Source organism: Bubalus kerabau, chromosome 4 (assembly GCF_029407905.1).
Source record: "Bubalus kerabau isolate K-KA32 ecotype Philippines breed swamp buffalo chromosome 4, PCC_UOA_SB_1v2, whole genome shotgun sequence".
In the NCBI taxonomy this organism is placed as follows: domain Eukaryota; kingdom Metazoa; phylum Chordata; class Mammalia; order Artiodactyla; family Bovidae; genus Bubalus; species Bubalus kerabau.
Genome location: NC_073627.1, coordinates 23855544 through 23881305, shown reverse-complemented (window position 1 = coordinate 23881305; position 25762 = coordinate 23855544). Strand labels below are relative to the sequence as shown.

The 25762-nt window shown below is 57.5% G+C and overlaps 1 protein-coding gene across 1 annotated transcript; it reads left to right on the top strand.

Moving 5' to 3' along the window:
* The first annotated feature begins 3345 nt into the window (after positions 1–3345).
* On the top strand, positions 3346–25197 carry THRA (thyroid hormone receptor alpha). Its single transcript, XM_055575959.1, has 9 exons — positions 3346–3551; positions 14441–14793; positions 17186–17253; positions 17795–17895; positions 19798–19945; positions 20579–20784; positions 21771–21917; positions 22500–22758; positions 23388–25197. Exons 2-9 carry the CDS (start codon positions 14741–14743, stop codon positions 23636–23638), a joined length of 1233 nt encoding a protein of 410 aa, XP_055431934.1. The 5' UTR covers positions 3346–3551; positions 14441–14740; the 3' UTR covers positions 23639–25197.
* Positions 25198–25762: the final 565 nt, after the last annotated feature.

The following is a 25762-nucleotide window of genomic DNA, read 5'->3' as shown; positions in this document are numbered from 1 at the left end:
CTTCTTTTTCTACTTTTACCCTCAGATCCCAAAGCAAGGCTTAGCCAGGCCCGAGTCCCCTCCCTGGCTCTCTTTTTTGTGACCCATAAACAGGGCATCTGATGGGACAAAGGTGATTGATAGGGAGCAATAAGTGGTCACTTTACTCTTAGTTGGGCAACTGTTTGCTAATTTCTCAGTCTCTCATCTCTGCCAGCCGCTGATCCCCAAATTGCATAAACTGACCTCCTTTTGTCTCCTCCTTTTCCACTATCTTTTCTTGATTAAAAAATCAGTAAGAGAAAGAAATACCTAGGTTTTATGTTCTCTTAGTTGGTGATACCTCAGTTTATTCTTTCCAGAAGCCCCCAATAAGTGGGGCTGTATCTGCGGAGTCAGGGGGTGTCTGTTGGACACCTCATCACTTGCTGACATCACCCAGGACCCAGGAGGTCAAAGGGAGATGGGAAGGGGAATTACTTATGCCCAGGCCACTGAGGGGCTCGTTCATTCCAGGGCAGGCTGACAGAGGCCTTGTCCCCGTTCCCCCAAACTGTTTGTGGATTCTTGGTAGGAGTGGAGAATGCTGGGTGGGGTCTTGGCTTCCAGGATTTGGGAGAAGCTCTTTAGAAAGCTATCTGGATCCCCAGGTTTCTAGGGGTAAGACCCTTGATCAGTCCTGGGGTGCTTCCTAGCAACAGTCTGGGAGGGAGAGAAGAAATGGAAGAAAGAGAGGGAGAGGCCTGGGCATAGCTGTTCCAATGGGAGCCCAGAGAACAGGCTGTTCTTGCTGCCTCCTTGGCAACCAAAGTCTAAGTGGGAGGGGGCCGTCAGACACATCCCTGCAGGGTCTCTATCCATTCTCACTTGAGCCCCACCCTTCTGCTCTCCCCTTGGACTCAGCACTGAAGAGGTGGCAGGGATGGGAGAAGCAGCCTGGATAAGGATTTCGTGACAAGGAGGGAACGTGCTGGGGACGAAATGACTCTGAGATGAGCTAGAAGCCTTGAGAAATGGGGGTAGGCAGGGTGAGTGGGGTGGGAAGGGGAATGACGTGACCCAGGGCCAGGGTCTGTGAGCTTAGACTTGGGCTGGATCCTGGCATCTGGCAGGATGCCTGCTTTGGAGGCAGTGTGCCCTTCACTTTGCCCTTGTCCAGGTCTGTTACCAGCCCGTGTCGGGAGTGAAGGAAAGTGAGAGAGGTAAGAAGAAGGTAGGACGGGTGGACTTTCCTCTTTGAATTCAAAGTGCCTGCTCAGGCCCTGGGGAAAAACAGATAGATCAGGAGGCACTTCATTATCTATGGCTCTGGGTTTAGGATTTCATAAAGTCTCCCTCATCCAATAACTTTAGGACCTTTCATTAGAGAGATGTGGTGGGGAAGCCGGAATGGAGGGAAGAGGAAAACCATAGTGCTTGCACCTTCCCGCTCTGGACTCCATCACCCTGCCCTAATCCTGACTGTCGTTAGACCTCTTCACCGCCTCTGGTTCTGGCTGATGGAGGCAGAAGATACAGTAGCTCATCTCATAAATGTGTCTTATGCATTGAGATTATCTCCCAGCTCCCTGGGCAACCCAGTCCCAAAGGACTGTTTCCACACATGGCACAGCCTGCACCCTGGGCACTGCACAGCACAGCCCTGCCCCCTGCCCCAGCATATCAGCCAAATCCCATCACTGAGGAGGTGGCATCGATTGGCAGACAGCCACCCTCGGTGCTCCTCCCACTGCACGCTGCCTTGACCCTGCACGATCAGCTTCCTGCCCCACACTGCAGCTGTTGCATGTCCACCATGAGCCCAGGCAGAACCCACAGGTTCACTGACTGCATGCTGACTCTGCAGGCTGCAGCTCTAGCTCCCCGCTGCCATTTCCCTTCCCCCATCTGCAAAGCCCTCATCACCAGCACTCCACTCTGCATCCCAAGGGTTTCTCCCTAACTGCCCTTCTCATCCCTGTGATTCCAGGGAGGTCCCAAGAGAATTATCCTCCCCTCATCCATGCATTGCAAATGCCAGGACCCCCTGTAAAAGAAGTGGCTGCAACAGAGCCAGGATGCAGGTGGCTGAGACTAAGAAAAGCGAGGGCAGCCCAACTCCCATAGGCTGTTGGTCAGAACCCCACATTTGGCAAGTGATTCTGCCTAGTACAAACTGGGCTCTGGTAGAATAGCTCTCCACACACACACACACACCAGCTCTCCACACACACACACCTATCCAAGAGCAGACGGTGGAGACAGGGCCCCGCCCTGGGAGCCGTGGGAAGGCTAGGGCCCCCGCTGGTAAAACTGGGCTAATGACAGCAGGGGAACCGGCGGGGCCGGAGGGGGTGCTGGGGTAATTAGAGTCCTGCCTGCTGCTGGGAGATCTCGAGATGAAAGGGGCTCTGGCGTCACCGGGTTGGTTTTATGTCCACGAATGCAGGTGTGTGTGTGTGTGTGTGTGCGTGCGCGCGTATGAGAGGTGGGGCTGGCATGATGGAGACCTCTCCTTTGGGGAAGGGGGATCTATTTTTTCGCAGCCCACCCTTCTCTCTGGACTGGCCCTGTACATTTGGATGGGGAGGGGCAAAAGTGGAAGGAAAACCCACTGTCCTGAAGCTGACAGTTAAGGGGGGTAGGGCAAGCCTCGCCCCCTCCCCAGCTCAGAAAGAGCACCAGATTGTCGAGGAAATGACTGGTGGCAGTGAATAGAAAAAGCCTACATTGGAGGAGGGTGACATTTTAAAGGGGAGGCAGTGGATCAGGCAGGTAATGATGTTAAAAATGAGCCTGCAAGGGAGATAATGGGGAAGCATACCCCCAAAAGGATTAAAAACACAGGATGGTTTAATTTAAGAGGACCCCAGGGGTCACGTGCTCAATCCTCGAATTGTAAGGTTGAGGAAGCTTGTTACCTAGAGAGGTGGTGATTTGCTCAAGGTCATACAGTGAGTTACTGGCAGAAAAGGGACCCGAACTCAAAACAAACTCTAAACCGTCTGCGGTTTGGTGTTTAGACTTTCTCCCGGACTTCTCAAGTGCAGGCGGCTCGGCTCGCCGATGTGCCCTTCTCCATCCTCGTGGTGCCACCCCCCAACCCCCCAATTCTTGCAGCAAGCGAAGGCTATGTTTTAAATGACATCTCTTCCAAAATATGTCACCAAGCACCACTCCTGCCGGAGCCGCCTGGAGTGGGGCGGGCGAATGCGGGTCGGGAGGGGGCAGAGGCGGCCGAGGGGCGGCCGGGCGGCTGGCCGGGGTCCCAGGGCGCGGCGGGGGGCGGGGGGCGGGGGCCGGCGGCGGCGAGGCGGCCTGCAGGGAGCAGCCGCGAGCCGGCTGGGCGCGCCGAGCCCGAGCCCCTGCCAGAGCGGGGCGGGGGAGGGAGGAGCCAAGAGCGGCCGCCGCCTCTGCCGGAGGAGCCGCGGGGCCGCCACACTCGCCCCCCGCCCCCCCGCGCTCACTCGCACTCACACCCGGGCGCAGGAGGCGGGCGGCCCGGGCCCCACCGGCCCCCCATGGACGCCCCCGCCACGGGGCGCTGAGACCCCCGCGTCGCTGCCCAGCCCGGTCCAGCGCGCCACGCCGAGGTAAGGGGGAGGGAGCGAGGGGGCATTAATATGCAAATGCCTCGCGATTGATTATGCAAAGCCGCGGGGCTCTCTGGCCAGCTCCCAGGCGGGCTGGGGGCGTCCGGGGGGTACCCGCGGCCAGCCTCAGCCTTCCCGGGCGCCCCAGTGACCCTGTCACTGGCCGGGAGCTTGCAGCTTCAACGCCCTGGGGAAGGGAGGCGTTGCTGGGAGGTCGGTGGGCCCCGGGGTTCGCCGGCGGAGATGGCGTCCGGGCCTCCCCCTCGAGGGCCCGCCCGGCCTCTGTCCGGCCCGTCCGCTGCGCATTCCCGGGCCCGGCCCCGCTGCCGGCCGCCGGAGCTCCCCCGCCCGCCGCGCCGCGGTTTGTTTACGGTGCGCTGGAGGCCTGCCCCCCCAGCTCCCACCCCCAGCCTCCCAGGCCGAGGCCGAGTGGCGTTTGCAAGGCTACCTCCAGCAGCGGAGGGCGGTAGGAGTGGGGTGGGAGGTGGGCTTGCCCGGGCCCCAGGAGAAGAAAGTCCCCCCCCCCCACTTCACTCGCCTCCCCAATTGAACATGGCTCTCTGGTTGCAACACAACTAATTGCAAAAACGCGGCTGGGGGTGTGTGTGTGTGTGTGTGTGTGTGTGTGTGTTGGGGGGTGTATCTGAGGGTCCCTGGATAATTAGGGGAGTTGCAAGCCAGGGTGGTTGGGGAAGAGAGGGAGGAATAGGCCCGTGTTGTGTGCCACCCGCTTCCCTCCCCTTGCAACGTGTCTCTGGTGCCCCTTCTCTGCCTGGGGCCCTCCCTTGTCCAGTGTGAAGGTAAAGCCTGCGGGGTGGGGGTTATAGAGGCAATGGAGAGAGCCTCCCGTTTTCCGGGGGAGGGGGGTTTGGCGGGGGTGGAGGTCTGGAGGTCGCAGAAGGAAAACCAGTGGGATGGGAGCCCACCCCTCAATGCTGGCTCAGGCCCCAGGAAGGGGAGGGATATAGGGGGCTGTGGTCCAAGATGAGGGGGAAGCAAATGTGCCATGCAGACACAGAGATATGCCCACACACACGGCCACATGCACACCCAGGGACACCCAGGCAGACTCAAGGACAGGAACTGCTGGACACACCCACATGGGGACAAGGGAAGAGGCACGCTGCCACTGCACAGGGGAGCTCAGAAGGGTGGGACACACCCACGGGAGACCAACCCTTGCACAGGCATAGGGTCACGGGGAGATGCTCTCATACACAACAAGGAGGAGTCGCTGTCACCCACACAGAAAAAGTCACTATCGCCTGCATGCATGAACGCAGAGCAATTGCACACAGCCACACATTACAAAAGACCCTGTCACTCACAGGCACACACGAGCTCGCATGAGCCCAGTCACACAGGCATCATCGCCTTGCCGTGACAGTCGCTGTCACTCGGTCAAACGCAAACGCAGTTGCACATCAACACACATATACACAACTCAGCAACAAGTATTTTCCTGGACTCTTACTGTGGCTTTCTGAGGTGCTGTGTACCACACAAAAAAGACCCTGCTCCCATAATGGTGGAAGGCACGCAGTCACTATAGATAACATTCTCTGTCTCTTTCCCTTGTCATCCCACCCCCTAGATGGTGAGCTCCTTGAGACCCAGGAGAATCACTGGAATTGCTCTGGATCCCACCCAGAGCTGAGCATAGGAAGTGCTCCGTAATCCTTTTTAATTGATTGACTGTGGGAACTCTGGACACAGGTGCAGGCATCTGCACACAGTCCCAGGGGCTCAGGTGCAGGAGGCACTCAGAAGATTCAGGACCACACAGTCACAGGCCTACAACCCCCATGCACACACTAGCTGTGCGGCCAGGCACACCCCTAGATGTACACGCAGTCGTAGACTTTTCCCCTCAAGCTTCCTCCTGCCTTCTTTTTCCAGGCTTTTTTTATTTTTTTGAGGGACAGGAAAATCAGAGCAAAGAGTAAGGGGGAGGGGGTTCTAGAGGGCCGAGTCACGCACGTGAAGCAATGTTAGGTGACTTCAGGAGCTGGGATGACCCTGGCTGCTGGGGGGGAGGGAGTCTTGGGGAGACCTGCCTCCTAGGGAGCAGCCCCCACCCCCACCCCAAAAGCAGATAACCTCAGCCCCTGCTGGGCTCGTTGGTCTGGGCCATTACTGGGGATGCTCACCGGCTTCCCCCCACTAACTCCCACCGAGTTCCTGCCTCCCACCCGGAGTCTGGCCCCTTTTCTCAGCTCTGCCCTCCTGTCTAAACTTGGAAGCCTCCCTTAGGAGGCCGTAAGCTGGTGAGTGTCTGGGTGAGTGCTGTGTATTTTTGACTTGGAATTTTGCTCCACCACCGTCTCCAGTGCTCTGTCTCGCTTGTGTCTCTTCTCTCTCCCCTTGTTTCTCCACCAGTCTGTAACTCCCTCTCACCCTGTCCCTATCCACCCCCCTCGTTGACCCCTGTTCTGGTGTCCGTTTCTGCCACAGCCTCCATGCTCGGAGCTGGGAACCGGCAGTGATGTTCTCCATTCTTCTCCAGTTGCTAGTACTCAGACCCCGCCCCTCGGCCTGCCTGCCCTGCCTCTGGGGTCAGCGAGAGGTTGGGGTGGGGGGCGGGGGGCTCAGCTGGCTGCTCAGGACATCCTGCACTTCCTCAGCCCTGCAGCTGCGGCCAGCAAGTTTGGGGGGCTGAGCATAGGGGGAGAAGAGAAGGGGTCAACCACTGCCCACGCTCATTTCTCAGGCTGGTGGGCTCAGCCTGGGTGGAAGGTCTGGGTGGGCAAGCCACGGAAGGTTAGCAGAAGCTCTTTCCACACCGACCCACTGGAAAATAATCGCCGCCCCCCCCCCTCCCCGCCCAGGGGCAGTGGCGGGAGTTGGCAGGACCCAGCCGAGCAGGACTCACAATGGCCTTTCTCCACATCCCTGGCAGCTGAGACCCACCTCAGAGATGCCCAACAGCTGTGTCCGCTTTGCCCAGCCTCTGAGCCTGGTTCTGAGGGTACAGCTGCCCAGACTTTGTGTGGGGCTGTGTGAGGCCCTCTCCCATGGGTTGGCCCTTCACTTTGGGCTGGCAGGGTGGGTAGTTCTTCCAGAGAGGAAATCTGAGCAGGGGGCACTTACCATTTCTGGCCATGCTCCCCTCTAACTGTGGTCTGGACAATGGATGAGGAGGTACTGGCACGGATTCCACCCTGGAGAGTCCATGGCTGCTACAAAAAGGGAAACTGAGGCTGGGTCACAGGGAACACATAGCTGGATGAAAGAACAAGGTATTGTTCCTCTGACAGGTGGTATGCTGTAATGGTTAAAAACAGGGATATACATGTGCATATATATATGTATACATATACACACATGTGTATATATATGTAGGAGCTAGAGTGCCTGGGTTTGAATCCCAGCTCTGCCCCTGGCAGTCGTGTAATCCTGGACAAGCAATTTAACCTGTCCTTTGCCTTATCTGTAAATTGAGGATGGTAATACCGACCTCATTTGGTTTTTTGAGGATTACAGCCGTCAGAATATATAAAATGCTTTTAAAAAGTGCCTGGTGCGCAAGCACTGCATGTGTTAGCTGTTACAGCAAGGAAATCTGTGGGTCTGGGGTCCCCTGGATTTCTTGGAGAAGCTTGGTGGAGAATTGGATCTCCTGGACATTACAGGCATGAGGTGGGGTTGGTAGGGATAGTGGGTCCCTAATCTCCAGCCTCCTTGTCACCTCTGCACGACACCTCTCTCTCTCCCGCCAGGAGTTTGGGCAGCCTGGAGCCCCTCTGCCACCACTGTGCTTTCCTCCGATCCTCACCTTATTTAGCTGCTTCTTAAAGGAGCCCTAGGTATCGCAGCCTGGGACACACCTCCCCAGTTAGGGACAAATGCACGAATGTTTGGGCATCGCTGCATCTCTGTTGGGACAAGTCTGAGCACTGGGAGTGTGGGAGAGGAAAAACAAGGAAAGCAGGCTCCTCTCCACAACCCCTCTCACTTCTTATGTGTGGAGTAAGTTACCCTTCCTCTCTCCTGGGGACCCAAAATCTCAGCTACCTACCATCGATCTATCATTCAGGACCCACCCTTGGCTGACAGATTCCCCACCCCTGCACAGAGGGGACATTAGTGTGGAGGGTGGGGGCAGAGCATAAGAAGGGTGTTGGGTGCAGCCCCTGGGGGTCCAGGGTGTAACTTGGGTTGCCTCTTATCCTCTGTGAATCTGGTGATGAAACTCTTCTCTCCGCCCTCCATCCCTTTTATGCAGCTCCCCCAAGACAATATGCGATATGCCCTGTGGTGGGCCACTGGGGAGCCTCTGGAGTGGGGGCGCCAATCTCAACCCTAGTTCTCATGGCTGCAAAGGTGCTTGGGGGACTTTTTGCCTCGTGGGGAAGGGAGGCACGCATGACCATGGTGGGAAGACCACTGCCTGGGAGTTGGAGGCTGGGTTTTCACCACTTGCCAGTTGCTGACTTTGGGTTTAGGTTTTCGTAATCTGGAGACAGGGATGCCCACCTTGTGCGGAGTGAGGGCAAATAACACAGCGTGAGATGGCACCTGTAGTCAGCCCCTGTTGCGAGCTGTCACGGCCAACAAGGCCTGTGGAGTCTCGTCTCTTCCCAGGGTCTGGGACGCTGCAGGGTGGGTGGGGGACACAGAGGCCGCTTGGAACCAGAGACCGTTCTCAGGCTCTCACAGAGGCGGCTGGGGCTGGTGGAGAGAGGACCGTGTGGTTCTCAGGCATGTGGTGTTGCTTGCCCTCCTCCCTGGCAGGCCACGGCTGGGGCACCAAAGGGGGGCCACCCTGTGGCATGCCGGGCTGTGAGGTGGTCCACAGGGAGGTGTCAGGAGTTCTCTGGGCAGACAAGGGGAGCAAGATGGAACTCACCGGTGCCCAGAAAATGCTATCTTTGCTCCTCTGCTTTGGAGGCAGGCACCCAGTCTGGGCACGGGGACTGGGGTTAAAGGTTAGGGCCAAGAGCACGCCTCTAGCACTGGCACAGAGCGGCGGGACTGGACCCAGCCCCCAAGCCTCTTCTTCCTCCTCGCTTCCTCTTGTAGGGAGGAGATGAGCTCTTGGCTTCCAGAGCCGCCTGTTTCATTTTCTCTTTTACCCAGGCGCATGGGGCGTGGGCGAGGGAAGGGGAGTGCGTGGACCCCAGGCTTTAGTGGCTATCGGGCGTCTTGGTACACATCAGTGAGTGGGTGTGTTGTGCGCGCATCCATGTGCGCGCATTTTGTGCATGTGTGGGCCGGGGAGGGCTCTGCCTCTCCGCTGGAATGGGGTACCGGAGCCGCGGCTCTGCGCATGCGGGGTGAGTGTGTGTGTCTGCACGTGTCCGTGTGTGTGCGCGGGCAGACTCGGCTGCATTTACTTGCTCGCTCTCGCCTGCTCTCTCTCTCTCCCTCCCCTCTCCCCCTCTCTCCCTTTCCCTCTCTCCCGCTCTCACACACACACACACACAATTTTCAATCTCTCCTCCCTTTCCTCATTCCCTCCCTCTTCTCCCAGCTCCTCTCTCCCCGCTTCCCTCTCAGTCCCTCCCCCACCAACCCTGCCTGTGCCTGTTCGTCTGGCTGGGGGCTATCTCTGCCTCTCTGGGGGTGCCTGGGAGAACATCCCCGCTTTTCGTTTCCCCTCGATCATTCCCTTCCCTCCTGGGTAGAGCTCTCCAGGGCTCGCAGACTCCTCTGTGCCACCTCCTCCCTGGAAGAGGGGAGTGGGGAAAGGAGGACCCCAGCCCTGTGCCCATGATGCCATCTGCAGTGAGCGCCTTGGCCCCGTGACATTCATGCCTCCAGCCTTCAGCTGCCCCAGCTCCCAGCTCCGATTACCCACTGGCTGCTGGGGGGGTGGGGGCAGGGAGAGTGTGCTCAGCCTGGGGGTGCTCCTAACTCTGCCTTCTTGGCTATTTGGATCTCCCTCTCCATTCCTTGTGGGGAGTGGGGGTGGTATGGAGATCTGTGGGTTGGCAGGGAAGGGGCTGAGCTCTTGAGCAGGAGCTGTGGGCCCCACCATCATCAGTAGGCGTGGCAGGGGGTGTGGAGGTGAGCCCCACACCTGGGTGCCCACCTTGCTGTCTGACAGGAGCTGGCCTGGGGTGGGAGGAGGTGCAGGAGAGCAGCAGGTGGGTGAGGTTATGGTGGGGGTGGGCGGAAGCCCAACAGTCTTTGATGTTCCTACTGGGCATCTGGCCCAAGTCAAGGCTACTGTTTATGTCTTTCTGTCTCTGACCTGCAGGGGGGAATTTCCTGTTATATTCTTTTGGGGTAGAGGATCCTTTTGTTTAAGTAACCAATCTCCCCCTTATATCCCCCACCCCCATCTCCCATTAGCCTCCAAGGCCCCAGAGTGGCTCAGGAGATCCGACGTCAGGGGTCACTGCCCTTGAGCTCCAGAATCCCTTCTCAGGGGGGCCCTGTGAGAGTCCACGGAAGGCTGCTGCCTTCCCCTGGCCCCTCCTGCTTGCCAAGCTGGTGCCTGCATCTGTGTACTCCTCTGCCATCACACACCTGCCAAATAGCACCTCCCTTCCCGCCTTCACCCCTCCTCTCCCTCCCAGCACTGGGATAACAGGGAGTTGGGTGGGGCAGCCCCCCCCGCCCCCCCCCCAAGTCCATACCTGAGAGTAGCAGAGTGGGGGATCTGGGAAAGGAGATAAAGATCCCAGCCCTGAGAGGCACCCAGCCCTCAACCTGGGGGCCGGTGTTGCTTCTGCAACCTCCGCCGTCGCCAGAACCCCCGGGGGCTGTTGGTGTCTGTGGCTGCCCATGGGAGCCCACGTTGGCACAGGCGGTCATGTCTGCACACAGATGCCTGTGTTTGCCTGTGCATGCCCGCGCGTGTGTCTGGTGTGTGTGTGTTTGTGTGTGGGCTGCAGTGGCCACCTGGGCCTCTTAGCATCACCCTTGTTGGCCCCCATGGTGTGCAGTCAGGGCATCAGTGCCAGATAATTGGGAGTGGGGGTGAAGAATCTACCCCCCACCCTAGCAGCAGGCAAAGGGGAAGGGGAGAGGGAGGTGCGAACCTCCCCACAGCACTATTAATAGCCCACATGCCAGGCCACCAAGAACCAGCTGTCACCGTGGAAACCATTTCTGCTCTGCCCTCCCCCCAGCCTGCGTGAGGTGGGAATTGGGCGGGGCACCGAGCACCCCCCACCCATCTTCCTTTGTTACCTTTCTCTCTGTGTCTCCTCCCCTCCTCTGTCCTTCTGTCTCCCCCACCCTTCTCTCCCCACCCCCACCTCCCTGCCGCCTTTCTTCTTCTCCATCTACTTCATTGTCAACCCTGCCTCTACCCCAGTCTCGGCCCATCTCTTTGTCCTTGTCCCTCCTCAACTTCCCTCTCCTCTCCCCCTTCGTCCCTTTCACCCTTCTCCTCCTCCTCTTTCTCCCCTTTTCTCAGCCCCCCTCTCTCTATGTCCTTCCCTCTGCTTGGCAAGGAGGAGGGCTGGGCTTCCCTTAGTGCATTAAGGACAAAGTTCAGGGGCCCTGACAGGTGGGGCCAAAGCCAAGAGTAGACCCAGAGGAGACTGGTGTGGAGACCTGGGGGCTCGATCTGGGGGCACAGAGTCCCCCCTCTGGCAGCCTTAGGCATCCTTCCAGGGATTCCCTTGGGTCCACAGGACTGCAGAGTGGGACAGTCCCTGCAGTGGGGACCTGGCATGGTGCCTGTGGATGCTGCATTGGCCTCTTGTCTCTGTCCCCCCATCCCAGAAGCACTTAAGCTTAATGAAATGTTTCCCCCTCCACGGGCGCCTTGCCCACACTGCCACCAGGCAGCTCTTATCTGACAAAGAGGAAGTGGGTGGCCAGGCCTCCGACAGGTGGGCCTTGCCTCCCGGCTGTCCAGCCTCCTCTGCAGCATGGCTCCAGCCCCCCGGCTGTCCAGCCTGCTCTGCAGCATGGCTCCAGGGGCCTGAGCCTCTTCCTCTGCAGGTCTGTGCCCGGCAGGCACTTGGGGAACTGACAGGATTCCAGGAGGAGGGGCGAGAGGCTGCCCTTCAGGGTGGGTGTCCCCGCCCCACTTCCCCGTGGACTTTCATCTGCCCACGGCCAACGCAGGCCTGGCCCACGTGCCGTGTGCCTCCCTGCATGCTGGGCTCTCTGCCCGCTCTGTCGCCTCAGAGGCCCAGGTATGTCCTCAGAGAGACGACAAGGAGCCCTCAGGGGCTCCAGCCTCTAGCTAAGTGCCAGGCGAGGGTGCCCTGAGCGGCAAGGGCAGGACCTTGCTCCACTGCCCGCTGCCAGGGGCTCCGGGGAGCCTGGGTGGTACCAACAGGCAGCAGGCACTGGTCTGCTCAACGCCGCTCCCAGCAGGCACGTGCAAGCCCTTGGCAGTGCCCAGACACATTTGGAGTTAAGACTGGGCCTGGGAGGGGGAAGGGAAGATAAACATGGTGGCTTAGGTTGGCGCTGCCCCAGGTGTGCCCTGTAGGGGCAGGGGCAGGGGTGAGCGGGGAGGGGGTTCCTCCAGCTCTATGGCCTGGGAGGGAGCTGCCCACGCCATGCGCTGCCACCGGGATTCCCCGCCTTGCCTGGCCCACAGCTGTCGGTACCCATTCCTGCACACCCTGGCTGCCTTCACCTGCCCCCAGGGCCTGCTCCCCGGGGCTGCCCGTCTCTCCCTGTGCCCACTCCTGTGTCTGCCTCCTCCCCTGCCCGGGGGCGCCCAGGCCTCAGGCTGGCGAGTGGATTTTTCCAGCTTCTGTAAACAAGTGGTGGCGGCATGCCAGGTGGGCAGGAGCCAGGCTGTGCCAGCTTCGAGGCACAGTCTCGGGGGGAGGGGGACACAGGGAGACGCCCCACCCCTGGGGGGAGAGAGAGAGACATTCTGATGCAGACAGACAGACAGACCAAAGGAAGCTACATTGAGCAGAGAGACGTGGAAACAGAGGCAACAGAAAATAGCCCGCTATTGTCAGCCCCACCCCCACGGCTACCCTGGCCCCCCTACCCCTCAGCGCTCTGGCTGGAGCGGCAGGCCCCTGTGCCCAGGCTCTGGGCAACCCCACCCACTCCTTTTCTCCCCCACCTCCACCCCTTAGGGCTGGCTACGCCATTATAAATTTATAACAGGAATTTCTCCGCAAGCCAAGAAAAACTTGACCTACTTTCTTGACGGCTCCCTGGGCTAAGGCTCCCCGCTCTCACCCGCCCCCCCCACCAGTGTCTCCTGTCCAGCCCCCAGTGCCCAGCTCTGGTCTATGGGGGTATCAAAGGCAGAATGGGCCACCCTTCTGTCCTCCTGCCCTGCTCCCCAGGATGGGGACTCACCCCAGTGCCCTGTCCCATGGCCCGGCCCTGCCCTGCCCAATGGCCTGACTTATCTCTCCCTTCCCCTCCCACCCTGACTCCTTATCAGTTCTTGGAGGTGGGGCTGAGGGGCAAAGCCTCTGCTGCAGCAGTTGCACTATGGAGGGATGAAGGGGTGTGTGCAGGGAGCTGCACCTTTTGTCCCCTTTCCTGTGCCCACACCTGCCTGTGTGGGCAGACACGGAGCGTCAGGTCTGCAGCCTGGGGTCAGCAGTGTGGCGTGGAGGGAATGGTTGGCCCAGGATGGCACTGCCCTAGACCCCAGGTAGCAGAACAAGGCCAGCGTTGGAGGCAGGCTGCTGACTAGCTGCGCCCACTTGAGTGAATGTTCAAGCTTTCTGAGGCTTCGTTTACTCACCTGCGAAGTTCTGATACCAGAGGGCACATACTCTCTGTGCCATTAACGGGGGTTATTTTCCATTCCCTGTTCCCTTGCCTTCCTGGTGGGTGGCAGCTCAGCTAAACCAATGGGGAAGGGGAAGCCTGGTCCTCAGACTGGGAAGTGTGATGTGGGACCTTGTATGGGAATCTCCTTGTGGGGCCAGGGTTGGGGAGTCATAACTGGGCCAGCAGCTGGGGGAGGGGGGCAGCTCTCTACTGTTTTCAGTGTCCTTCTTTATTGAGGCACTCAGGTGGGTGTTCAGGATTCCTGCATGCCACCTCTACAAATCACACTTCCTTCCCCAGTACACGCCGCCCCCCCCCCGCCCCGCCCCCTGGCGCCCTGTGCCTGGGCTCAAAGCTGCCCGTCTCTGGTGGCCTCTTGCCCTACAGTACTGATGAGTTTTAGGAAAACTTGGTGAGGGGGTTGGTAATAGCAGCTGATGTTTAATAGATGCATATTAAGGGCCAGGAACTTCCCAGGTGGTGCTAGTGGTAAAGAACTTGCCAATGCAGGAGACACAAGAGAGGCGAGTTCAATCTCTGGGTCAGGAAGATTCCCCTGGAGAGGGAAATGGCAACCCACTCCGGTATTCTTGCCTGGAGAATCCCATGGACAGAGGAGCCTGGCGGGCTACAGTCCATGGGGTCGCAAAGGGTCAGACACGAGTGCAAGGACTTAACACACACACAAGGGCCTCACTTGATTGTGAGGATTGAGACAAGGTACATGGATGACCTCATTCTTTCCCTCCATCCTTGTTCATGTCTGGAAATCAGGCTGTGGATCTCCAGTCTTGCCTGCTGTGTGGTGGTTATTTATTTTTTTGCCTGCTCTCTGTTGATTTGAATGGTTATCCTGGTCCTCTCCCTGTGCCTGCCCTCTGTGACTACCACTATCTCAGTATTTTCTTTTTCACGGTATTTATCTATTTGGCGTGCTCCAGCTCTTAGTGGTGGCACACTGGGTCTCAGGTCTTCCTTGCGGTATGCAGCAACTTCAGTTGTGGCTTGCGAACTCTTAGTTGCGGCCTGTGGGGTCCAGCTCCCTGACCAGGTATTGAACCTGGGCCCCCTGAATTGGGGGCGTGGAGTCTTAGCCACTGGAGCACCAGGGAAGCCCCCCCATCATCTCAATATGAGCCCCAAAATGTTGGTACCAAAGGAATCCTATTCGCCTAGCCCCACCATGGCACCGCCTTATCCCTGCCTCTCTCCTCTCTCTGCAGGGACCTCTGGACAGGACAAGATTCAGAAGTTACTCTTCCCACCCAGGACCCCTTTACAGACCCGGCTTGCTCCCCCACCCAGCCCTACCACCTGCCATTCCCTGGCCCCTTTCACCGCCTGCCCCCCTTGGGGCTCAGGGCATGGTGTGAAAGGCCAAGTGCTGAGGCGGGCACCATGGGTGCTGTGCCCTAGGGCCTGGGTGGCAGGGGGTGGGTGGCCTGTGGGTGTGCCGGGGGGGCCAGTGTGCCCACCCCAGTCTCTCGGCGTGCTGGAGGGCATCCTGGATGGAATTGAAGTGAATGGAACAGAAGCCAAGCAAGGTGGAGTGTGGGTCAGACCCAGAGGAGAGCAGGTAATGCATTCGGCAGCTACATCGTGCCAACTCCTAGGCAGCAAGCAGGGTCACCTGGCTGGGCCCAAGAGAGCTGAGCTTGGGTCTTTTAAGTACCTCTGTGGCGGGGGCCAGGGTGGGGGCATGAGGCCAGCCAGCCTGCTGCCTACCTTTGCCCAGGAGATGAGGTCATGTTCCCATGTGGCAGGGAATTAGGCACCTGGATGGAGAGATGCCCATTCTAAAAGGGCGAGGTGATGTAGAGTAATTACAGGCGGCAGGCACATGGCCCCTCCCTGGATGGTGCTGGGCATCTCAAATCCTGCCCCCTCCCTGGTCCCCTGGGCCAGCCTTACCTGCATCTGTGGAATCCAAACAGCCTTGCCATTTGCAATCTTTCCTCCTCTCCCTACCAGCTCATTTACTTCTGACTGCCAGTGTGCGGTCCAGAAGCCATGGTGCCTGTTACATGACATTTCAGGGCACATGGTCCAGTAGCTGTTGGTCACAGCTCACGCTTATATTTGGAACCTATTGGGAGCCTCACAAGCTCTTCCTTGTTCATGGGCAAGGGCGGGCACTGCCATGGGGCTCCTCCCAGGAAGTGGAAGTGAATACCAGCTATGAAGATTTTGCTCCCACGTGGAGCAGACATCAGCCTTGCACACACAGCTAGGGATGGCTTACCTACCATCTGCAGTGCCTTTCAGGAGCCCAGAGGGTCTCTGCCTCTCCCATCGGCTCCAAGTAGCACAGAGCTCCGTCTCTGTTGGCATGGTGCCCTGGGAGCTGGGTACAGCCTGTGCCTATGGCCAGGGAGAGGGTGGGGGATGGGTGCTCTGGGGAGCAGTGTGGCCGTTGCCTAGGAGACCAGATCCTGAGCCAGGAGGCTGGAGTCCTGGCCCAGCAAAGCCCTGGGGCCCAAGACTGGGTCCCTGGAAGGGTGGAGGAAGTGGATGGGGCTGGTGGTTGGGTAAGGGCAGTGGGGTATCCCCCTACCCAGTCCCCACCCCAGGGAACTCTGAAAAAGGTTTAGCCTGTCATTGCATAGCTTTCACTTACAGCCTCTGTACCTCGCTGCCCAGACTTCTTCTGTGGGTCTGGGAGAGTCTGCTCCTAACGCAGAGAAAGGCGGGAATGCCAGTTCCTGGTCCCCCCCAGGACTGCAGCCCCTCCCCGTAGCGTCCCCTCCCCCATGTCGTTGCGCCACCTTGTGGCTAGCCCTGGTACTGCACCCAGAGACTGTAAGTCTGATTAATTGCAGAAGACCGCCAGCTCAGCTGGGGCCTCGGTAGCTAGGCGTTCCCCCATACCCACCCGTCCGGAGACAGGAAGCAGATCTGACCCTCGAACCGTTCTAGAAATTAGACAGGGGTAATCCCCAGGGTGTGTGGGACACAGCTATCTGTGACTGTGACCCTGGCCAAGGTCACTGTGTCAGTGTGTATCGGGCTCTGGAGGGAGGGTTCTGCAACATGCCACACACGGGGTGTGTGTGAGAGGTTATACAATCCGTGCATGCATGTAGAAGGCTTATGTAACCTGTGTGTGCCGAGGTTATGTAACACGTATGTGGAGAGGCTGGCCACATGCATGTGCAGTGGCTGAGGGCTGCTATAATACCTTATGTGGAGGGGCCCTGGGTCTTTGTTCTGGCTCTGATCCCGGCCCACTGTGTCAGCTGGCACCGGTGGGGCCTCAGTTTGCTGTTCTGTTAAACGGGGGCCGTGGACAGGGAGGCTTTGGGAGTCGCATCCTTTTCTCATGTCCTTGAGTCTAGGTTCTGGTGGTCCACTGTGGTTATCTAACGTGTGTGCATGAGCTGAAAATCAAGTGACGTGCTCGCTGCTGGGAGGGGCGTGGTATTATTAGGTGCCTGTCTAGAGGGTTGTGAAACACGTGGGCATATCCTTGAGGTCGTATAACATTTGAGAAAGCCCTGAAAGTCATATCCACATAGATAATAGAGACTGCTGCTTACATACCATGCTTGGGTTTATACTGAAGGCAGCATAGTTGTTCATATGTGCTGGTATTATGCTGCATATATTTGTGTGTATTCTAAAGCTTATATAGTTTTAAGCATGTCCTAAAGATTCATGTCCTGAGATTCTTTCTGCATATGTGTCAAGTACTGAAGGCTTAAATATGTGGATGTTTTATAGATGATAGATGTTTACGGTTCTCTAATGTGTGTGTCAGTGTGTGTTGGGACCCTTGAACATGCTTGTGCCCCAGCCAAGCCCCTTATCTCTTGCTCAGATAGCTGGACCCTTCTCAGTTTTGTCAGCTGACCTGAAGGTGGGAGGTAGATGGAGGGAGTCAGGCCTGAGGCATGACCTCAGCCTGTTGGATGCAAAGAGGGGCTGCCCAAGGTCTGCTCTCTGATTCTACCCACTTTGCCCCTGTCCAGTACCAGGTCACCAGATGGAAAGCGAAAAAGAAAGAACGGCCAATGTTCCCTGAAAACCAGCATGTCAGGTGAGCCTGGCTGCGTGTGCCCTTCCTCCCCACCCTCAACCCCACCGAACCAGCAAAGGGCTCTTCTGGGGCCTGGGCTTGTACCGGCAGTTCCTGTGTCCTGTGGGAAGAGCCTCCTGGAGAGCTTGGGATGGACTTGTCTGGGTGAGAGGTGTGACGTGGAGCATGCCCCAGCCACTGAGGATGGAGTAGGTCAGAAAGGGCCTCTTCCCTCTCTTCTCCCATCACGCCCTTACCTGAGGTCCCCGAGATGAGCTGCTGCCGAGATTTGCTTCTCCTTCTCCTGTGTCCCCCTGCCCCTGGGATGCAGCAAGAGAGAAAAGCCCTAAAGGGGCAGTCAGAAGAACTGAATTCTCCATATTCTTAGGGAAGGGGATGAGCAAGATGACCTCTGATATGTCTCCAGGACTCTGCCTGGAGACAGAGAACCCTTCAGGGAGGCTGGGCAAGGGAGGAAAAGTTGGGGGATGGAGAGTCTCGAAGCCTCTCTGCTGGGGCCCCAAGCCATGCCTGCCTGCCTGCCTCCCTTCCTCCCTCCCAGGGTATATCCCTAGTTACCTGGACAAAGACGAGCAGTGTGTCGTATGTGGGGACAAGGCAACCGGTTATCACTACCGCTGCATCACTTGCGAGGGCTGCAAGGTATGGACCAGCCAGCTCCTGCCCCTCCCCCACCACCTGAGCCCCCCGTCTCGTTCCCTGTAAGTTAAGTCCCTCAGCACCTGGCCCGACAGACAGCTCTATAAACGTGTAACCTAAAGCCCACCTGTTTCATCGTCATTTCCCTTATTAATTCATTCATTCATTTGTTCATTCATAATCCCTGCTCTCCCACTCCTAGGCAAGAGGCCTCATCTCTCTGAGCCTCAGTTTCTTCATCTGTAAAATGGGTTAGGATAATGATAATACCTACCACATAGCATTGTTGGGAGAATTAAATGAGATAATGCACATCAAGTATTTAAAACAGTGCCAAACAGAAAAGAAGCACTCAACAAATGTCTGCTTCCATCCATCCACTCAGTGTATTAAGCGTCAGATGTGTAGTATCTGCCTTGACCTCAAGCTGCTCACAGCCTACCAGGGAAAGACTGAAAGCAATATCAGTGTTTTTGAAATCTGGTTCCTGGACCGCCTGTATTACTTGTTAAGTGCAGGTCCCCAGGCCTCATCCCAGCCCTACTCTACCAGAACATTTTGTGGTGGCTGCCAGGCATCTGCCTTGCAACAGGCTCCCCAGTTGCTTCCACTGCCCCCGAAAGGTTGAGAACCATTGCTCGGGAGGGGCACGGTGGAGCCCAGAGGAGAGGATGGCAGAGTCTCCCTGGGCAGAGGGGACAAGGCCGTAGACTTGGGGAGACTTAATTAGATCTCACTTTGGGCATTTCAACCTACGTGGTTTGTCTAGAGTCATCACCTCCTGAAAATATAAGACCTTTCAAGAAACAGAAAGATGAAGAATACATCAAGCCATCAAGATCCTCTTTTCTTGGTGCCAGTCAAGCCAAGACCACCAGGAGTGGAGAGTCCCCCTGGCAGCATCACCAGCAGTATAGTGTAGAACAGGGAGTCTCACCCTCAAGGCCCTCTGAGTCCCAGTGGGTCATCCCCAAAGGACAGAGATGTCCTCCCACTCCTAGAGAGTCCAATGGTAGAGGTTTAGAGTGAGGCCCAGGAATCTGTATTTTTGATCGGTACTCTAGGTAGATTTTAATTGCACCCCAGAATCTGAGAGCTCAGACCTTGCGTCTCATACCTCAGGTCCAGTTCTGACCGTTTAGCCATATGACTTTGGGCAAATGGCTTAATCTCTCCAAGCTTCAGTTTCTTAGTTGGCAACATGGAGCTAGTAACAGTTCCTACCTCATGGGGTTGACACCAGCATTAAAGGTGATGATACATGAAAGAAAAGGTTTAGAAGCTCCTGGCTCAGAGTAAGTATGCAGCAGACATTAGCCCTTCATATTATTACTGCCATCTTGAGTCTTGAGGTTTTTTTCCTTTAAAGCAAAGATTAAACCCTGTATATAAAATTGAAAATTTTCTTTTCATACAAGTTCACACCCAATGCCTTTTCTTGATTTTTTTGACATTCTCCCCGCCCTCCACCATTTCATGAATTCCACCTGCATAGGTAACAGGCAGCGTGTATGAGAATGGTTTGGGGCCAGTGTTGTTTTTAGAGTTGTTTAGCAAGATGGAAACTCAGGTATTAATTGGATGTCCAAAGTGGCTGTTCCTTCAGGCCTCGTCATATTTCACACCCTCCCAGGCTCAAATCTCCTCTCCATGGTCACCATCCTTACCTCTGCCACCACCACCACTCCCCAGGTACCCCATAGGCAGTTGGGGGCTGCAGATGTGTGTTTCTAAGTCCTGGCAGAGCCCAGGTGATGCTGGGCTTGCTCTGTCCAGAGGATGCCAGGTCCCCTCACTAATTCCCCTAGCCCCCCACCGCCTGCCAGAGAGCTGCATGGTTGGTTCAGGAAGAGAAGATGGTGATCACACCATGCTCTGTCTCTCCCCTCCACGCCCCCACCCCAGGGCTTCTTTCGCCGCACAATCCAGAAGAACCTCCATCCCACCTACTCGTGCAAATACGACAGCTGCTGTGTCATTGACAAGATCACCCGCAATCAGTGCCAGCTGTGCCGTTTCAAGAAGTGCATCGCTGTGGGCATGGCCATGGACTGTAAGGGGATGGGTGGGGGAACCGGGCCAGGCAGCTGTAGGTGGGGGTGTGTGCAGATGGGGCAGCTCCCTTCCAGGGTACCCACAGGGCAGAGTGACCATCTGGGTCAGGCTGGTGACGGAATGAGTATTCAGAATCTTCAGGGAATTCAGCAGTCCATGCTGCCCTCATCTCAGAAGAAAAGGAAACAGAGGATTCCTCTATTGGCCCTGAGCACGGGCCCTGGTGCCTACCTGCCTTTCACCAGTCAAGGGTCTTCAGAGAGTTGTTGGGTAGAAATAAGTCCTGAGTACCCCACCATAACGCAGTATCTTTGACTACCAGGGAAGGCACTCCACTTCCCTGTGAGGTGAGAGAGGGCATCTTGTTAGCTAGGGACTGGATGGCTCAGTCTTCTGGTAACCACTGTCTCCCTTAGACCAGAACATGGTATCCTCTGGGTCAGCCCAAATCGGAGTTGATGTGGTCCCAGTGATTATCATGATCCAGGCTGTGCCACCTGACTACTAGGGAAGTCCTTTAGCCTCTCTTGGCCCTTCCCCTGAGTTTCTCCAACCTAAACACCACGAAGAGTAGTTTCTGAGCAGGTGACAGAGTGTGCCATGCAAAGGGCATCGTGTCTGTTGTTGACAGTGGTTCTAGATGATTCGAAGCGGGTGGCCAAGCGCAAGCTGATTGAGCAGAACCGAGAGCGGCGACGGAAGGAGGAGATGATCCGATCACTGCAGCAGCGACCAGAGCCCACTCCTGAAGAGTGGGACCTGATCCATGTTGCCACGGAGGCCCATCGCAGCACGAATGCCCAGGGCAGCCATTGGAAGCAGAGGCGGAAATTCCTGGTAAGGAGAGAAGGGGCATGAGTGAGAGTGGCAGCCTGGTGGCCAGGAGAGGAGAGTGAATTCAGAGCCTTGCCTCCTCCGGGAAGCCTTCTTAGACTAGTCCACCCCAAAGCTGCTAGTCTGCACAACTTGGCATTCTGATTTGTACACCTGTGTATGTGTCACTGCCTTTTCCATCTGATTGGGAGTTCCATGAGGGCAGGGCCTTGCCTCATCAAATTTCCAGTGAAGGGGGGAGGATCTCTCCTCTTTTTCTTGTCCACAGTGACTGGGAGGCAGGGGCAAGAACACAGTCATGGAACAGTATTTTGGGGAGCCTCCTGGGGGCCACGTGTTGTCTTGGGCCTTGGCAAAACTGAATGCCAAGGAAATGGTCAGCGTGGGAGGAGATGGACAGTTGGTTGTGTATGGTGGGGGAAGGCAGAGAACTCCTGATGGATGGAGTGCGTCAGCAGGTGAAACAGGACTCTGTAAGGAGCACCAGCTCTGAAACCAAGCACGTGTGTGTGTGTGTGTGTAACAGGGATCAAACTGCCTGGGTTCAAATCCTGTTTCCACCGCTTACTAGTCCCTCGACCTTGGGCTTATTACTTAGCTTCACTCTGTCTCAGTTTCCTCACCTGTGAAATGCGATAAGTATAACATCAACTAATGGTGATAAATCATGGTGAGGATTAAATGAGATAATACGTGTAAAACACATGGCCTAATTCCTAGCTACGTATTAGTCAAATGTAGCTTCTGTTGTCATGACATTATGGTTACTGGTGCTACGATCCTTGTTCTTATTAGCCGTCTCGAAGCTCTGGTGCTAGTCTGTTCTCTGCTGCGAGGTGGGAGAAGCCCTAGGCCTGGGACACAGAGTCCCTAGGTGCGGTGGCCCCGCTTCCCCAAGCTGCCTTGGAGCTCCCCCTGGTGGGCAGGGAGCCTCAGTGAGTAGTTGAAAGGGGTCTGCAGCCCCAACTGACCCCCATCTCTCCCTCTAGCCGGATGACATCGGCCAGTCACCCATCGTCTCCATGCCAGACGGAGACAAGGTGGACCTTGAGGCCTTCAGCGAGTTTACCAAGATCATCACCCCGGCCATCACCCGTGTGGTGGACTTTGCCAAAAAACTGCCCATGTTCTCCGAGGTGAGTGATGGATGGGAGGAGAGACCTGGTGTCACACTGGAGGGAAGCCTTGGGCTGCTCCCCGGGTCACCCAGTCCCAGCTCATCCTTATCTGAAGCTCTCTGGACAGGGAGCAATTCCTATAGGTCAACACACCCAACACACACACATGCATGCACACTCGCATACACAGGGTGAGCTGATTCCTAAAGAACTAACAGGCTCTATGGGCCCGGCCCTGCACCCCCAGCCTCTCCCTGCCCAACTCCCCGCAAGTCTACGTGACCATCCTGACTTGAGATTCTTATTTTAAAGAGCACTAACTCTGTGGACCGGCTGCCCTACTGGCTTGAGACCTTGGCCACGTGGCCTAATTCTTTAAACCTCCCTTTGCTCATCTGCAGTGGGCATGGGGGTAATGACAGGACCTAACTCAGAGACCTAGTTGTGAGGCTTAGTGAGGCAAGGTAGGTCTGCCTCCCAGTGCAAGGGTAGCTGTCCAGAGCACGCGTTCCCAGTTGGTGGTGGCTTCGAAGTTCCCAGGGTCACCTTCAGGGGACACTCATGGGGAGGATCATGCTGAGCGTTCCTGTGACTCTGCAGCTGCCTTGCGAAGACCAGATCATCCTCCTGAAGGGGTGCTGCATGGAGATCATGTCCCTGCGGGCGGCTGTCCGCTATGACCCCGAGAGCGACACCCTGACGCTGAGCGGGGAGATGGCCGTCAAGCGGGAGCAGCTCAAGAATGGCGGCCTGGGTGTCGTCTCTGACGCCATCTTTGAACTGGGCAAGTCACTCTCTGCCTTTAACCTGGATGACACGGAAGTGGCTCTGCTGCAGGCTGTGCTGCTAATGTCAACAGGTACCTCGCCTGGCTGGGGGGCTCCAGAGCTTCCAGGGACCGAGAGCTTGGCTGGGCCCCAGGCTTGTCCTTCTTTAACCCCTCAGTCTCTCTGCTCCCCAAGCCCACCTCTCTGTCCCCCAAGCTTATCCCTGTCCCCAGGTCCATCCTCTGTCCACTGTCCCCTGCTTTGTCACCCATCCCCCTCTGTTCTTCTCTCCAGGCCCATCTCTAGCTTCCCACACCCTCCTCTCCTATCCTGGCTTCATTTTTCACCTCTGCCCCACATCTGCTCTGTCTCTCATAGTCTCCTTTGTTCCCCACTCCTGACTTTGTTCCCATCCACCTTGCCTTCCCCTCCCTCCTCTGTTCTCAGAACCCCCGTCCCTGCCCCCAACCTCCTCCTACTCCTCCGCCCAACCCACCTCTCCACCCACTAGGCCTGCCTCATCTCCTCCTCTCCTCTCTTCCCAGGCCCACCTCTGACTCCTCTGTCTGCTTTACCTGCCCCCTCCACCGGCTTTGCCCTGCGGTTGCCCCCCACTTGCCCCCTGCCCCCGCAGAATGCATGTTTTTCTCCATTCTCCCCTAGCCTCTCAGCCTCTGCCCCGCCCCCACCCTCTCAGCCTCCTGCCCCTCCTTCCCTGCAGACCGCTCGGGCCTGCTGTGTGTGGACAAGATTGAGAAGAGTCAGGAGGCGTACCTGCTGGCGTTCGAGCACTACGTCAACCACCGCAAACACAACATTCCGCACTTCTGGCCCAAGCTGCTGATGAAGGTGACTGACCTCCGCATGATCGGGGCCTGCCACGCCAGCCGCTTCCTCCACATGAAAGTCGAGTGCCCCACCGAACTCTTCCCCCCACTCTTCCTCGAGGTCTTTGAGGATCAGGAAGTCTAAAGCCTCAGGCGGCCAGAGGGTGTGCGGAGCTGGTGGGGAGGAGCCTGGAGAGAAGGGGCAGAGCTGGGGGCTGAGGGAGACCCCCACACCTCTTCTCTCCTCCGTCTCATCCTTGGATAGATTCAGCTCCCCACACACACCCCCACACTGCCCTGTCCCTCCTCAGAACCTCCAGCCCTGGGACAGGGCAAACAAATGAACTTGCCATGAAAAGGACAGTGTGGGAGGCGGGCGGGGGGACCGTGTCCTGCAGTTCCCAGGACCCTGTCCTCGGAGAAGGTAGGAGAAGGGAGGGAGAACTAAGAGCGGACAAGCCATCTTGACCGTAGGGGATAGAGGAATGTGGAGTGGGGGCAAAGGCCCTCACTCACCCCCTACACACACACAAGAGAGAGCCCCCTCGCCCAGTCTCTTGGCCTAGGTCCCCCCTCCAGGCTGAGGGCCTCTCTGCTTCCCCAGATGCCTGGTGCAAAGAAAGGCTTGGCTTGGCTCCTCCCCTGGAGGTTAAAAATTACAGTCATTCTAACTGCACTTTGGAAACCAGGCAAGGGGAGAAGATAAATGAAGAAATACTAGACAGAGGAAAAAAGAGCGAGCGACTGATAGAGAGATGATATTAAGTTATTAACTGAGGCTGGCCAGAGGGGAGGACCCCCCCTCCCACCCCCGAGCACTTTGAGAGCTGCCCCTCCTCCCCCCAAATCAGAGAGAACTGCCCCCCCATCCACGTCAGGTCCCCAAGGGTAGGGCTGCCATCAGAGCTGTGAGTTAATACAGCAGGGTCCTGGCCATGCCCCCTTGCCTTGCCCCTCCCTCTGTGCCCTTTGGCACCCCCCGCCCCAGTACTCCCTCTGCTCTCTGCCACTCGTGCCCGCTGAGTTCCATCTACCTCTCACTCTGGATGCCAGCTGGCCCCTCACCAGCCTGCCCTGCTGCCCGCACAGCTCCCCTTTCAAGTGCCCAGCCCCGGGGGCCTCTCCCTGTCACCCCCCTCCTCTTCTGCACCTTGGCACCCACACAGGAAAAACTGTGGCTCAAGCTCCCGCCCTCCTCACATCCTGCAGTATTAGCTACGATCCAGATGCTGCTGCCCCGGGGCGGGGGTGGGGGGGCAGCATGGGGGAGGCGAAAGGGGTGTGTGTGAGCTTCTCCCAGAACCTGCACACCCGCGGGCCCCTGTTCCCATCCGTCTGCTGGGTTCTCTCTAACCCCTGCCCTCCTTCTTTCCCACTCCCACTAGCACTACCCCAGACTCTGGGCGGGTGGGCCCCGGAATGGGGTGCTTAGATCAGTGGCACTTAGTCAAGGCCCTGGGGGAGAGCGAGGTTGGTGCTCCGCCTTTTTCCTTTGAAGCTCTTCAGGCCAGCCACCCCTGTGCCCCTGGGACCCCTTCCCCCTCTTCTTTTCTCTAATTCAGGGACTTTGGCTTGAGCCACCTCCCACCCTCCTGGTGAGGAGTGCTCTGTTGGTCTGCACTTGGGTGAGCTGCCCTCCTCCTCCCTTCTTTGCCAGTGCCCACTCCGCAGGGAAGAGAGGGAGGGAGGAGGTAGCCCTCTGAGGGTGGGGGAGGGGAGGGCGGGGAGGGACAGAGCAGACCGGAGGGCCCTGGGCTCAGGGCTGCATGTCGGCAGGGATGGATGGGTGGACATAGATGCCCCCGGAAGCCATGGGGAATGGGGCAGGGGGCGGGGGGAGGGGTGCCAGGGCTTCCTGCGCTTTGCACTATTGGGGCAAAATGTCTTAAGCAGTGGGGAACCTGCCACCCCACCCTGACCCTCAGCCTGCCACAGCCCCCTATACACATGCGCACACATGCGTGGACACACACACACACACACACACACACACGCACGGGAGGGCAGTGCTACGCTGCCCGCGGGCCATGTCCTTTCCCCCTGTTCAGGCGCTCCGCTGGGGCTGGAGGCCTGAAAGGCAGTGCCGTCACCTGTGCTTGCGCCTGCCCCGCCCCTCGGGCTCCTGGGCTGCCCGTGCCGTCTTTGTCTGTCTCAATCCCCATCTCTCTTCTGGGGTCCTGATTCCTGTATTATTCCAGTCCCATGGATAAGCCCTCTCATACCCTCCCCCCACCCCTGGGGGCCCAGTGGAATTCCTGACCTGTCTGCT

Excerpts from the sequence above, each read along its gene's own strand:
- THRA (XM_055575959.1), top strand. The coding sequence starts at position 14,741 with ATGGAACAGAAGCCAAGCAAGGTGGAGTGTGGGTCAGACCCAGAGGAG. Across the intron at positions 17,896-19,797 it reads TCACTTGCGAGGGCTGCAAG|GGCTTCTTTCGCCGCACAAT; the intron begins GTATGGACCAGC and ends CCCCCACCCCAG. Across the intron at positions 22,759-23,387 it reads TGTGCTGCTAATGTCAACAG|ACCGCTCGGGCCTGCTGTGT; the intron begins GTACCTCGCCTG and ends CCTTCCCTGCAG.